This window comes from Chiloscyllium punctatum, chromosome 42, assembly GCF_047496795.1.
Source record: "Chiloscyllium punctatum isolate Juve2018m chromosome 42, sChiPun1.3, whole genome shotgun sequence".
NCBI lineage: Eukaryota > Metazoa > Chordata > Chondrichthyes > Orectolobiformes > Hemiscylliidae > Chiloscyllium > Chiloscyllium punctatum.
The window spans coordinates 14,098,533-14,112,316 of NC_092780.1; the positions used below are offsets into that span (position 1 = coordinate 14,098,533).

At 42.9% G+C, this 13,784-nt stretch overlaps 1 protein-coding gene across 5 annotated transcripts in view; it reads left to right on the top strand.

Annotated features, from left to right (window-relative positions):
* Nucleotides 1–13,784, top strand: part of LOC140465746 (thyroid hormone receptor alpha-like) — a 360,010-nt gene that overhangs the window by 292,847 nt on the left and 53,379 nt on the right. For all 5 annotated transcript variants that reach the window (XM_072561447.1, XM_072561443.1, XM_072561446.1 and 2 more), the window contains one exon: nt 11,893–11,957. In XM_072561447.1, coding sequence (XP_072417548.1) covers nt 11,893–11,957 — 65 coding nt within the window. The remainder of the gene's footprint in view (nt 1–11,892; nt 11,958–13,784) is intronic.

Sequence of the window (13,784 nt, forward strand, 5' to 3'; positions counted from 1 at the left end):
CCAATTCACCTGACCTGCACATTTTTGGACTGTGGGAGGAAACCGGAGCACCCGGAGGAAACCCACGCAGACACGGGGAGAACGTGCAAACTCCACACAGTCAGTCGCCTGAGGCGGGAATTGAACCCGGGTCTCCGGCGCTGTGAGGCAGCAGTGCTAACCACTGTGCCACCGTGCCGCCCCCTTGTTTCAGTCTCCTGCACAAGAGAATACATTCTATTGTTTTTCAGATAAGAAGAGCAAAATAGTACACCGTACTCCAGATGTGGTCTTACCAAGACCTTGTACAGCTACACTAAAACTTCCCGACTTATGTAAAACAGAAATTGCCAGAGAAACTCAGCAGGTCTGGCAGCATCTCGGGAGAGAGGAACAATCAGTGTTATAAGTCTGGTATACCTCTTATCCTTTCAATAGAGCAGACGTATTTTCTCTTTCTCACACCAAGCATTTTCACCTATCTCACATGCTTAACGTTCCTTTATTTCTGCATTCACAGTATCTTATGTTTGCTTTTATTTACCACTTTTACGTTCACTTCACTTTCCCTTGCAATGAACAGTAACATTCCACACTCCTTCCTAATCACATTATCTGGAGACTAATGTTTTGAGAATCACCCTGGGGATCCCTTCAGATCTTATTTAGTAGAGTTTTGACGTGGATCACTGAAATGGGATTGTAACTTATTGCAGATCTTTTCCTTTTGCTGTCTTTTCCTTTTGCTGTCAATGACTCCTCCAGGTAACTTTAAGGACTGCTATGTCCACTTCATCAGATGGTCAAGCCAATTGATTTATCTTGTCACAGTCAAATTTTAAAATGCATGGTTTGCATTTTAATTTTTTTAGCTCAAATTTGGAAACATCCAATCCAAAACCAAAGAGAGAATAATCTTTGTGCCAATATGAGCTACTCATTGGGTGGTAAACTCAAGACTAACCCCAAATGTTATTCATTCCTTTCACTAATCTCAAATTACAGCTAGAATAAACAGTTACAATGTGCAAACAATCAACGTTACACATTATCGTTACCAGGAATAGCCTACCATTTGCAATTTCCTCCTATTTTGCTTTCATTGATGTTATTCTAGCCAAACTGCAAGGGTACATTCCCTCATTCAAAATTAGAAGAAACAAGATTGAAATCTAGAAACTGTTATGAGTAAGGGGGCAGGAAGAGTTCACGACAAATCTACTTAAAAATAAAGTGAGGCTTGTCTTGCACCTAGGCTTCACTTTATTGAGAGATTCCTAAATCAAGGGCCCAGCTTTAACTCATTCACTTTCACACTGTGAACACCGACTTAATGATGTGAAATGGGTTAAAATCGGGCCCTGAACTTTCTCTTCTTTCTTTCTTTTTTCCATCCTTCCAAGGAACTGTGTGATTATAATATGTAAAAACAGCCTTAGCGAGTTTTGAGAAGATTGTGGATCAGGTTGAGGTTCTGGATGTAGGTTTGCTCGCTGAGCTGGAAGGTTCATTTCCAGATGTTTCGTCACCCTAGTAGGTAACATCTTCAGTGGGCCTCCGGACAAAGCACTGCTGATGATTTCTACTTTTTGTTTAAATGTTTGGGTCTCTTTGGGTTGGTGATGCCATTTCCTGTGGTGATGTCATCTCCTTTGATGATGTCGGTTCCTGTTCTTTTTCTCAGGGGGTAGTAGATAGGGTCTAACTCGATGTGCTTGTTGATAGAGTTCTGGTTGGAATACCATGCTTCTAGGAGTTCTCATGCATGTCTCTGTTTGGCTTGTCCTAGGATGGATGTGTTGTCCCAGTCCAAGTGGTGTCCTTCCCTATCTGTAATAGGTTTCATTCATTTCCAGAAGCTTCTTCAGGCCATTGGCTTCTTGAGTGGGACTTACAATGAGAGTTTACAGCTGGATTCAGTGATGTTACTCGCTACACCACCAGATCTCCCCTCCAAAGTGAAGTCTCTTGTAATGTCAAAATCTTGGCAACCAATTTGTGCAGAACGAATTGCCACAACCATACATTCAATCATGGTTTAATGATAAATATAGGACAGGTCTCCAGGTAGAATTCCCCTGCACTTCCTTAGGGTATGCCAATGGAGTCACCTATGGACTTGTGAGAGGGAAGTCAGGACACCCATTTAATCTGATTCAAAAGACACGTCCCTCAGGACTGAGGAACGGAATATTGCACCCTCTTCATGGCGGGTTGATGAGGATATGATTTTTAATCACGTGGGAATGTGGCAAATGAGCACCCTCTCATCTTCCAGTCACCTTTCCACGGCAGTCCATGATGAGAATTTGTGCATTCAGCTTTGCCATTCAGGCTCCTGGGACAGGGGGCAGTGTGAGGGTGGGGGGAGGACGTTACTGATCATTCTCTGATGAAAGGACCCAGCATCGGGGCATGGGGCTGTGGGTGTTCTTTCTGCTTACCCCCTAAATCACTCACCCGCGACCCAGGATGCAGAGACCACACCAGGCCTCAAGTCATTGCAGCACCAGTCACCATCTCCGCTGTGGCACCGTTACATATACAGGAGGGACCAGCCTGTGATTAGCCAGCAGCTTTCAGTAGGTGGTACTTTCTCAAGGTGTGCAGCTGGAAGCCAAGATTCTCATGGCCTCTGGAATTCCACTCTTGTGAGTAGAATTCACAACCAGTTAGTCACTGAGACACACACACACACACACACACACCACCCCAACAAAATAGACATTAAAGAGTGCCTTAAGGTAGAAGAAGCTCTTGGGGTGGCATGGTGGCTCAGTGGTTAGCACTGCTGCCTCGCAGCACCAGGCACCCAGGTTTAATTTCAGACTGCGTGGAGTTTGCACATTTTCCCTGTGTCTGTGCGCGCTTCCTCTGATGCTCTGGTTTCCTCCGACAATCTAAAGATGTGTAGGTGAGGTGGCTTGGCCATGCTAAATTCCCCATTGTGTGCAGGGTAAGTGTACCAGCCATGGGTATATACAGGGTTACAGGGATAAGATAGGGCTTGGGTCTGCATGGGATGCTCTTCAGAGAGGTTGTATGGGCTGAAAGGTCTGCTTCCACACTGTAAGGATTCCATGATCTGACATGGTTTCAGATGGAACCCAATGATTCTCAGTACAGCACCATTCATCAAACTAGGGGAGAGAGTGATTTAAGTATTCTCTGCTCATTTATGTTTCAACAATTCATCCATTTTGTATTGCTGATCTGGGAGAACCGGATTGATAAGCGTAATACACATATTCTTTTTTTATAAAATTGCATGTTTTTATGCTATGTCATTCAGAATGGTGACACAGGTGTAAGGAAAATCTCTGAATCTGATTCCTGACATGTATTAATGGCACAATGTTATTGTGAGAGAGGCTACCCTGTGTAAAACTAAAAGCCTTGTTCAAAATCATGATTGGCTTTTAATTTTGTTGTTTACCATACCTAAACTAAAAATCTACATGAAGATTGGATGTGTAACACCAACCTCCACTTCTCGTTTAGGTGGGCAGCACTTTACTGAGGGAGTCAAAGTTGCTATGGCAACAAGCAGTATTTTTTTACCTGCATGTTGCAGCCTAGTCTACGGATAGCAATGTCAGAGACTCCAGTTTATCTCCGTCGTCTGACTGAACAGGAATCCTTCCCCACTTTTAACTCTACTATTGTCCCACATTGGAAAGGTTTGTAGTTTGATCCTTGCCCTATCCTGAGAATACTCAACAATCAAGTCTGGGGATAGGACTCAAATGCAAAGCTCCTGGCTTAGAGGCAAAAACACTACTCACTGTGCCACAAGGTCTCCCTTCTATTTGTTTTGCCACCTTTAAGCATCCCAATGTACTATCCAGATTTATCCAGTTGAGCACGATGAGCATCAATCGTAAGCAGACCCACATAATCAAACACAGAACAATTTAACACTATACACCAGATTCAGTTAAGTATTTCTGATTAAATATATCTTTCTGTTGGTGACCTCCAACTCCCACTTGAAGATTGCAGGTTTAATGTAGACATGTAGACCTGAGACTCGGAGCAAGTATGTATGGGGGGGCGTGGTGGGTGGAGGAAGTTGTTATAACACACAAGTTGTAGTTGTCATTAGCAACTCCAATATACTTGTTCATGGCTGTAGACTTAGTTCATGCATGCCAATTGTTATTGTGTGTACTGGACACTACATATATGAATTGCAGGGCCCTGATCTTTATAATCAGAAAGAATGTGTCCACCCACTGCATCTGTTTCAACTCAACAAAGAAAGTAACAGCCACCCTGTGGTTTATTTTTCAGGACAATGCTTTAACCAAAACTTGTCTTGCTCAAAATTAAATTAAAATAGGCAATTAACTGTCAGTTATCATTAAATGGTTCATTCTCCATGGGAATACCTCTACCAATCAGAATCCTTTTACCAACAAATCAGATCTCTCCTTTCATACAGTATACATATTGTTTTTTTCTTTTCCTTTGGTATTTCTTACGATTGTCCTAACAGATGCAACTCAGATACCTTTGACAAAATGTGTCTTTTTCAGCAAAACTGAAAAAGCTCCGTACAAAGAATTGACCATTTATTTTTATTTGAGAGTGTGGTGCTGGAAAAGCACAGCTGGTCAGGCAGCATCTGAGGAGCAGGAGAATAGACGTTTCAGGCATAAGCCCTTCATCTTGAATTCCTGATGAAGGGCTTATGCCCAAAACGTGGATTCTCCTGCTCCTCGGATACTGCCTGACCGGCTGTGCTTTTCCAGCACCACACACTCTCGACTCTGATCTCCATCATCTGCAGTCCTCACTTTCTCCAATTTAATTTTATTGCCTTTCCCTGCGATGTAGATGATGGACTTCTGAATCATTATCAGCCTATCCTTCCGAAATAAACAAGACTTAAGTTATAGCAGAAAGAAAAAATACTGACAAAAACTGTTCAAGTAAGCATTATTAAGGAGCAAAAATATATTTACAGGGTTTTGAGATTTTTTCCAAATTGTACTATTCCTTTAAATCTAATGAGTATTTGAGTATTTTTTTAAACACTGAATTGAATGATCAACAGATAGAATGTTAGAGCACCTCACTCCCTGACTTGTGTATCATGGTTGAAATATTCTTCCAGCATCTACAGACATGGCACTAAGCCAATATGTTCAAATCAACATTCATTAATTTTCTGGCTAATATTCCTGCAGTGACCTTTAAGATTTCCCTCCCAAAGTTAGGTGCATTTCTTCTTGATCTGAAAATAAGGACTTTTATGTTTGCTCAACTCAAAAAGATCATTTCCCTGTCGACTTCAGGCAAAGACTGTCAGAACGAATCAAATGAGTAATTTGTCCATGGTCGCCAGTGTGCACAATGTGTGGAGAGAGGAAAGTAACGGGATTAAACAGTGGAAAGCTGCCCAGCAGCAGGGATTTGTAATTAAAACTGAATTTTAATAAAGCTATGAAGAAGATAAGAAGTTTATCTCCTAAAGGGTTGAAGAAATGAACCATGAACTTACAATAAGTAAATTGAGCATAGTAGTTAGATTTTACTTTTATTTTCTGAAGTCACTTCTTAAAGAGGAATCATCAGTGTATCCTCTCCCCTTAATTTGTTGTATGGTTGAGTGGGGTTTCCAACTCCAGATGGACATATTCCTGGAGCTTTGATCTCAAAACCTTATTAGATGACGAGTTTGCTGTCATAGTTTGCCGAGTGATGGTTGGGACCTGGGAACTGAGTGGCATTGCTGCAGTTAAATGGAAAACGTTTGCTGAGTCTGGGGACTGCATGCACAGGTGAAAGAGATACTCAAACACAATGACACTGTAGTCCAGCCACATCTAAAATATAAAATCGCTGGTGTGAAACCTCCTTTCACTGCACCTCCCTTTTTGCCTCTTAACTCAAGACTTCAATTATAGGAGAAAGGAAAAGTACTGACAACAATTATTTAAATAAGGAGCAAAAATATATTAACAGGTTTTGAGATTTCTGTAAATTATACTATACCTTTAAATCCAGTGAGTTGTTTTTTAAAACACTGAATTAAATTATCAACATATGGAGAGCATGTTTGAACACCTCACTCCCTGACTTGTGAAACCAGCAATAGCAATTTATTTTTATTGATGTGATGCTAAACCTGATTGTAATTCGCAGCTCTGTACAGATAGAGTCATACAGCATAGTAACAGACCCTTCGGTCCAACTTGTCCATGCTGGCCAGATATCCCATTCTGACCCAGTCCCATTTGTCAGCATTTGGCCCATGTCCCTCCAAGCCCTTCCTATTCCTGTACACATCCAGATGCCTTTTAAATATTGCAATTGTACCAGCCTCTACCTCTTCCTGTGGCAGCTCATTCCATAAACACACCACTCTCTCTGAAAAATGTTATCCCTCAGGGTAATCTTTCCCATCTCACCTTAAATCTGTGCCCTCTAGTTTTGGACACCTCCACCTTAGGAAAAAGCCTTGGCTATTTACTCTATCCATGCCCCTCATGATTTTAGAAAACTCAATAAAGTCTCCCCCCAGGGCGAATACCCTTACCAACTTTCATAGGTGCGCCGTCGAGAGCATTCTGTCTGGATGTATCACTACCTGGTATGGCGGCTGCACCATTCAAGATCGGAGTCAGTTACAGAGAGTGGTGAACCCGGCCCAGACAATCACAAAGGCCTAACCTCCCATCTATAGAATCCATCTACCAGGCCCGCTGTCAAAGAAAGGCTGCCAGTATTCTCAAAGATCCATCCCACCCTGGCAATGTTTTTCTACAATCTCTATCATCGGGGAGAAGGTACAGAAGCCTGAACACATGCCCCAGCCGGTTTTGAAACAGTTTCTACCCTCCTGTTGCTAGAATACCGAATGGACTCTCAAACTCAACATTTGCTTGTCCCTGTGTTTTTGTTTTTGCCGCTGTTTACCTGTTATTTACTACCTCTGCTACTTAACTCTGTAATCTGCCTGTATTGCTGCAAGACAAAGCTTTTCACTGTGCCTCAGTACACGTGACAATAAATTCAATTCAATTCAGCCTCCAACGCTCCAGGGAAAACAGCCCCGGCCTATTCAGCCTCCCCCTATAGCTCAAATCCTCCAGTCCTGGCAACATCCTTGTAAATCTTTTCTGTACCCTCTCAGGTTCAACAGCATCCTTCCTGTAGAAGGGCAACCAGAATTGTACATGGTATTCTAAAAGTGGCCTCACCAATTTTACCTACCACATTATTTATTTATTTGATCATTATCAATGGTGGACATCGGAGTGCATCTGGGGAAATTAACAAACAGTGAAATTCACAACTAATCTTGGAGGAACTGCTGGGTGAAGTTCACAGCACAGAATCAGAGAAGTTAATTGTAGTTTTAAGTCTGTCCAAGAGAAAGGCTGCAGTAGTATAGTATAGTGGATTCTTTCTTGATTATATGTTTTTGGAGATAAGTCTCTTAATTAAACTTAAAATATAAGCCATAGCTATTAACTTAACCTGGGACAGTGCTTGTAGAGGAATAAGACGGTGTTATTTTCTGGGTCTGTAGATTGTGAAGAAGCAAAAATGGCCTTTGCAGTGATATGTACTTCTTGTCAGATGTGGGAGTTTAAAGAGAGTTGAAGGGTTACTGCGGATTATATCTGCCATAAATGCTGTTGGATGCAAATCTTATCAGATCGAGTGGATCGGTTGGAGAGACAGATAGGAGCGATGAGGAACTTGCAACAGCAACAGTATATGATGGATGGCAGTTATAGGAAGGGGGAAAGTCTCAGATACAGTCACATAGATGGGTTAACTCCAGGAAGGGTAAGAGAGGTAGGCAGCTAGTGCTGGAGTCTTTTGTGGATATACCCATTTCAAACAGGTATGCTGTTTTGGAAAATGTAGGGGGTGATGGATTCTCAGGGGAACTTAGCACAAACAGCCAAGTTTCTGGTATTGAGACTGGCTCTAATGCAACAAGTGGTATATCGACTTCCAAGAGATCAATTGTGTTCGGGGATTCTGTAGTCCGAGGTACAGACAGATGTTTCTGTGGCCAGAAGAGAAAAAGCAGAATGGTGTGTTGTTTCCCTGGTGCCAGGGTCAGGGATGTCTCAGACAGGGTGCAGAATGTTCTCACGGGGAGAGGGGCGAGCAGGAGGTCATTGTCCACATTGGAACCGACGACATTGGAAGGGAAAACGTTGAGATTCTGAAGGGAGATTACAGAGAGTTAGGTGGAAATTTAAAAAGGAGGTCCTCAAGGGTAGTAATATCTGGATTACTCCCAGTGCTACGAGCTAGTGAGGGCAGGAATAGGAGAATAGAGCAGATGAATGCAAGGCTGAAGAGCTGGTGTATGGGAGAAGGATTCACATTTTTGGATCATTGGAATCTCTTTTGGGGTAGACGTGACCTGTACAAGAAGAACAGATTGCACCTAAATTAGAAGGGGACTAATATACTGGCAAGGAAATTTGCTAGAACTGATGGGAGGATTTAAATAGTAAGGTGGGGGCGGGGAACCCAGGGAGATAGTGAGGAAAGAGATCGATCTGAGACAGGTACAGCTGAGAACAGAAGTGAGTCAAACAGTCAGGGCAGGCAGGGACAAGGTAGGACTAATAAAGTAAACTGCATTTGTTTCAATGCAAGGGGCCTAACAGGGAAGGCAGATTAACTCAGGGCATGGTTAGCAACATGGGACTGGGATATCATAGCAATTACAGAAACATGGCTCAGGAATGGGCAGGACTGGCAGCTTAATGTTCCAGGATACAAATGCAGGATAGAAAGGGAGGCAAGAGAGGAGGAGTGACATTTTTGATAAGGGATAGCATTACAGCTGTGCTGAGGGAGGATATTCCTGGAAATACATCCAGGGAAGTTATTTGGGTGGAACTGAGAAATAAGAAAGGGATGATCACCTTATTGGGATTGTATTATAGACCCCCCCAATAGTCAGAGGGAAATTGAGAAACAAACTTGTAAGGAGATCTCAGCTATCTGTAAGGATAATAGGATAGTTATGGTAAGGGATTTTAACTTTCCAAACATCGACCGGGACTGCCATAGTGTTTAAGGTTTAGATGGAGAGGAATTTCTTAATTGTGTACAAGACAATTTTCTGATTCAGTATGTGGATGTACCTACTAGAGAAGGTGCAAAACTTGACCTACTCTTGGGAAATAAGGCAGGGCAGGTGACTGAGGTGTCAGTGGAGGAGCACTTTGGGGCCAGCGACCATAATTCTATTTGTTTTAAAATAGTGATGGAAAAGGATAGACCAGATTTAAAAGTTGAAGTTCTAAATTGGAGAAAGGCCAATTTTGATGGTATTAGGCAAGAACTTTCGAAAAGAAAGTGAGGACTGCAGATGCTGGAGATCAGAGCTGAAAATGTGTTGCTGGAAAAGCGCAGCAGGTCAGGCAGCATCCAAGGAACAGGAGAATCGACGTTTCGGGCATAAGCCCTTCTTCAGGAATGAGCTGATTTGAGGCAGATGTTCACAGGTAAAGGGACGGCTGGAAAATTGGAAGCCTTCAGAAGTAAGATAACAAGAATCCAGAGAAAGTATATTCCTGTCAGGGTGAAAGGAAAAGCTGGTAGGTATAGGGAATGCTGGATGACTAAAGAAATTGAGGGTTTGGTTAAGAAAAATAAGGAAGCATATGTCAGGTACAGACAGGATAGATCGAATGAATCCTTAGAAGAGTATAAAGAAAGTAGGAGTATTACTTAAGAGGGAAATCAGGAGGGCAAAATGGGGACATGAGATAGCTTTAGCAAATAGAATTAAGGAGAATCCAAAGGGTTTTTACAAATATATTAAGGACAAAGAGTAACTAGGAAGAGAATAGGGCCCCTCAAAGATCAGCAAGGTGGCATTTGTGTGCAGCCACAGAAAATGGGGGAGCTACTAAATGAATATTTTGCATCCGTATTTACTGTGGAAAAGGATATGGAAGATATAGACTGTAGGGAAATAGTTGGTGACATCTTGCAAAATGTCCAGATTACAGAGGAGGTAGGGCTGGATGTCTTGAAATGGTTAAAGGTGGATAAATCCCCAGGACCTGATCAGGTGTATCTGAGAACTCTGTGGGAAGCTAGAGAAGTGATTGCTGGGCCTCTTGCTGAGATATTTGTGTCATCGATAGTCACAGGTGAGGTGCCGGAAGACTGCAGGTTGTTTAATGTGGTGCCACTGTTTAAGAAGGGTGGTAAGGACAAGCCAGGGAACTATAGACCAGCGAGCCTGACCTCGGTGGTGGGCGAGTTGTTGAAGGGAATCCTGAGGGACAGGATGTATGTGTATTTGGAAAGGCAAGGACTGATTCAGGATAGTCAACATGGCTTTGTGCGTGGGAAATCATGTCTCACAAACTTGATTGAGTTTTTTGAAGAAGTAACAAAGAGGATTGATGAGGGCAGAGCAGTAGATGTGATCTATATGGACTTCAGTAAGGCGTTCGACAAGGTTCCCCATTAGAGACTGATTAGCAAGATTAGATCTCACGGAATACAGGGAGAACTAGCCATTTGGATACAGAACTGGCTCAAAGGTAGAAGACAGAGGGTGGCGGTGAAGGGTTGTTTTTCAGACTGGAGGCCTATGACCAGTGGAGTGCCACAAGGATCGGTGCTGGGCCCACTGCTTTTTGTCATTTACATAAATGATTTGGATGCGAGCATAAGAGGTACAGTTAGTAAGTTTGCAGATTACACCAAAATTGGAGGTGTCCTGGATAGCAAAGAGGGTTATATCAGATTACAACAGGATCTGGACCAGATGGGCCAATGGGCTGAGAAGTGGCAGATGGAGTTTAATTCAGATAAATGCAAGGTGCTGCATTTTGGGAAAGCAAATCTTAGCAGGACTTATACATTTAATGGTAAGGTCCTAGAGAGTGTTGCTGAACAAAGAGACTTTGGAGTGCAGGTTCATAGCTCTTTGAAAGTGGAGTCACAGGTAGATAGGATAGTGAAGAAGGCATTTGGTATGCTTTCCTTTATTGGACAGAGTATTGAGTGCAGGAGTTGGGAGGTCATGTTGCAGCTGTACATGACATTGGTTAGGCCACTATTGGAATATTGCGTGCAATTCTGGTCTCCTTCCTATCGGAAAGATGCTGTGAAACTTGAAAAGGTTCAGAAAAGATTTACAAGGATGTTGCCAGGGTTGAAGGATCTGAGCTACAGGGAGAGGCTGAACAGGCTGGAGCTGTTTTCCCTGGAGCGTCGGAGGCTGAGGGGTGACCTTATCGAGGTTTACAAAATTATGAGGGGCATGGATAGGATTAATAGACAAAGTCTTTTCCCTGGGGTCGGGGAGTCCAGAACTAGAGGGCATAGGTTTAGGGTGAGAGGGGAAAGATATAAAAGAGACCTAAGGGGCAACATTTTCATGCAGAGGGTGGTACGTGTATGGAATGAGCTGTCAGAGGAAGTGGTGGAGGCTGGTACAATTGCAACATTTAAGAGGCATTTGGATGTGTATATGAATAGGAAGGGTTTGGAGGGATATGGGTCGGGTGCTGGCATGATTTGAATAGCGTTACCTGTGTTTCTGCATTAATAATCAAGGATTAACACCATTTGGACATCAGCTTCTTGGTTATTCAATGTGCATCAATACTACTCATTACTAACAATCAGAATCTCAAGTTTATAATCACAAAACAGTAATAAAAATCTAAGAGATTGAAACAACAAAATTGGAATTTTGCTCGTGTTATTTTGATGAGCATGTCGTCCTGACTATGTGTGAGGTTGGCCCAGAATGGTGCTTTTGTGGCAATGCCAATCAGCAGCAACTGGTAGCTGGGGTAGTTTGCTGCCACCATGTTCGTTTCTTGACTGAGTCTAAGAGCCTAATTGGTTTAGAGAGGTGTGAGGACTGAGTTGTGTTAAACTCTCGTTTTTCCATTGCAGATGGCCTAATGGAAAGAGAAGACGGAAGAACAGTCAATCCTCAATGAAATCCACCAGCATGTCAGGTACTGTCACTGCTAAGTTTCAGAAAGGAAGAGTAAACTGTGCAGGGTGGGCTATAGAGTCACAGATTTCCTGGATGGACTAAGACAGTAGCATTGCTATTGCCAGGGATGACTAAGAGTAGTCGAGTTTTGTGAAAGAAAGCAATTCCCTTTGAAAGTGACCTCATAACATAGATCAACCAACCTAATGGGACAGCACGGAAGCTCAGTGGTTAGCATTGCCGTCTCATAGCGCCAGGGACCCAGGTTTGATTCCAGCCTTCGACAACTGTCTGTTTGGAGTTTGCACATTCTCCCCATGTCTATGTGGGTTTCCTCCGGGTGCTCCGGTTTCCTCCCACAGTCCAAAGATGTGCAGGTCAGGTGAATTGGCCATGTTAAATTGCCCATAGTGTTCAGGGATGTGTAGGTTAGGTGCATTAGTCAGGGGTAAATGTTGGGGAATGGATTTGGGTGGGATACTCTTAGGAGGGTTGGTGCAGACTTGTTGGGCCGAAGGGCCTGTTTCCACACTGTAGGGATTCTAATTCAGGCATGCAATGTTCATTCTTGGAAGATGAGGAGTGATAGCAGGACCAGCATTTACTGCCCATCCCTAATTGCCCCAGAGAAGATTGTAGTGAGCTACCTTTTTGAACCACTGCAGACCATGTGGTGTTGATATATGTAGAGTGACTTTATGGAGAGTATTCCAGAGTTTTGACCCAGTGAGAGGTCACAGGTATGTCAGGTGCTTTCAAAGGAGCCTGGGTAACTAGCTGTAGTGCATCTTGTAGATGGGATACACTGCTGCCATTGTGCATCAATGGTGGTGAGGGAATGAATGTTGAAGGTGTTGGATAGGGTGCATGTCAATTGGGTTTTATTGCCTTAGCTTGTGTTGAGCTTACTGAGGGTTTTTGGAGCTGCACATGTCCAGGCAGGTGGGAAGTATTCCATCTCATTCCTGACTTGCGCCTTGTAGACAATGGACAGGCTTTGGAAAGTCGGAAGTGAATAACTTCCTGCAGAATTCCGAGTCACTGACCTGCTCTTCTGTCACAGTATTTGTGTAGCTGGCTCAGTTATGTTCCTGGTTCATAACTTTGATGGAAGTTACAAATGAACAGCTTGGATACTTCCAACAAAATCTCAAATGGAAGGGAAATCCTCAAGAGAGACATTCAGCCAAGGTCTGGTTAGGTGGATCCTGCAGCATATTAAGTGTTATAGTGCAGAAGGAGGCCATTTGGCCCAACATACCTGCATCGGTTCATTAAATAAGCACCATTACTGAGTGCCAATCTCCCACTTTTCTCCCCAAAACGTATTTTTATCCAAATACTCATCCAATGCCCTCTGGGCATGGCTGAACTGAACCTGCCTCCACCACACTCCGAGGTAGAACATTCGGTAGCCTGATGACTCGCTGAACAAGGGTAGTTACATACTGTCAGTTTCTTTAACAATATTCCTCTCTCACCAGACAAACTGAAAACGGACTTCATTGCTTTTTACTGGGTCTTGTCGTTTGTAAGTTTGTTGTTGTATTTGCCCATAGCTTGTCACTACACTTGAGAGCAATCCATTGTACACAAAGTCTCCATGGAGCTTCTTGAGTGATATAATCATGTTCACTAAAATTGCAAAACATCCTTTTCACATTTTAGGGCTTTCAACCCAGTAAAAGAACATATAACCCCTCCAACCCGTTCAACCATTCAATGAGATTGTGACTAATCTGTGACCGAACTCCATTTACCTGCCTTCGCCCTGTATCCCTGACAAACATTGGAAAGCAAAAGTCTTTCAATTTTGATGTTAAAATTAACAATGATCTAACATCAA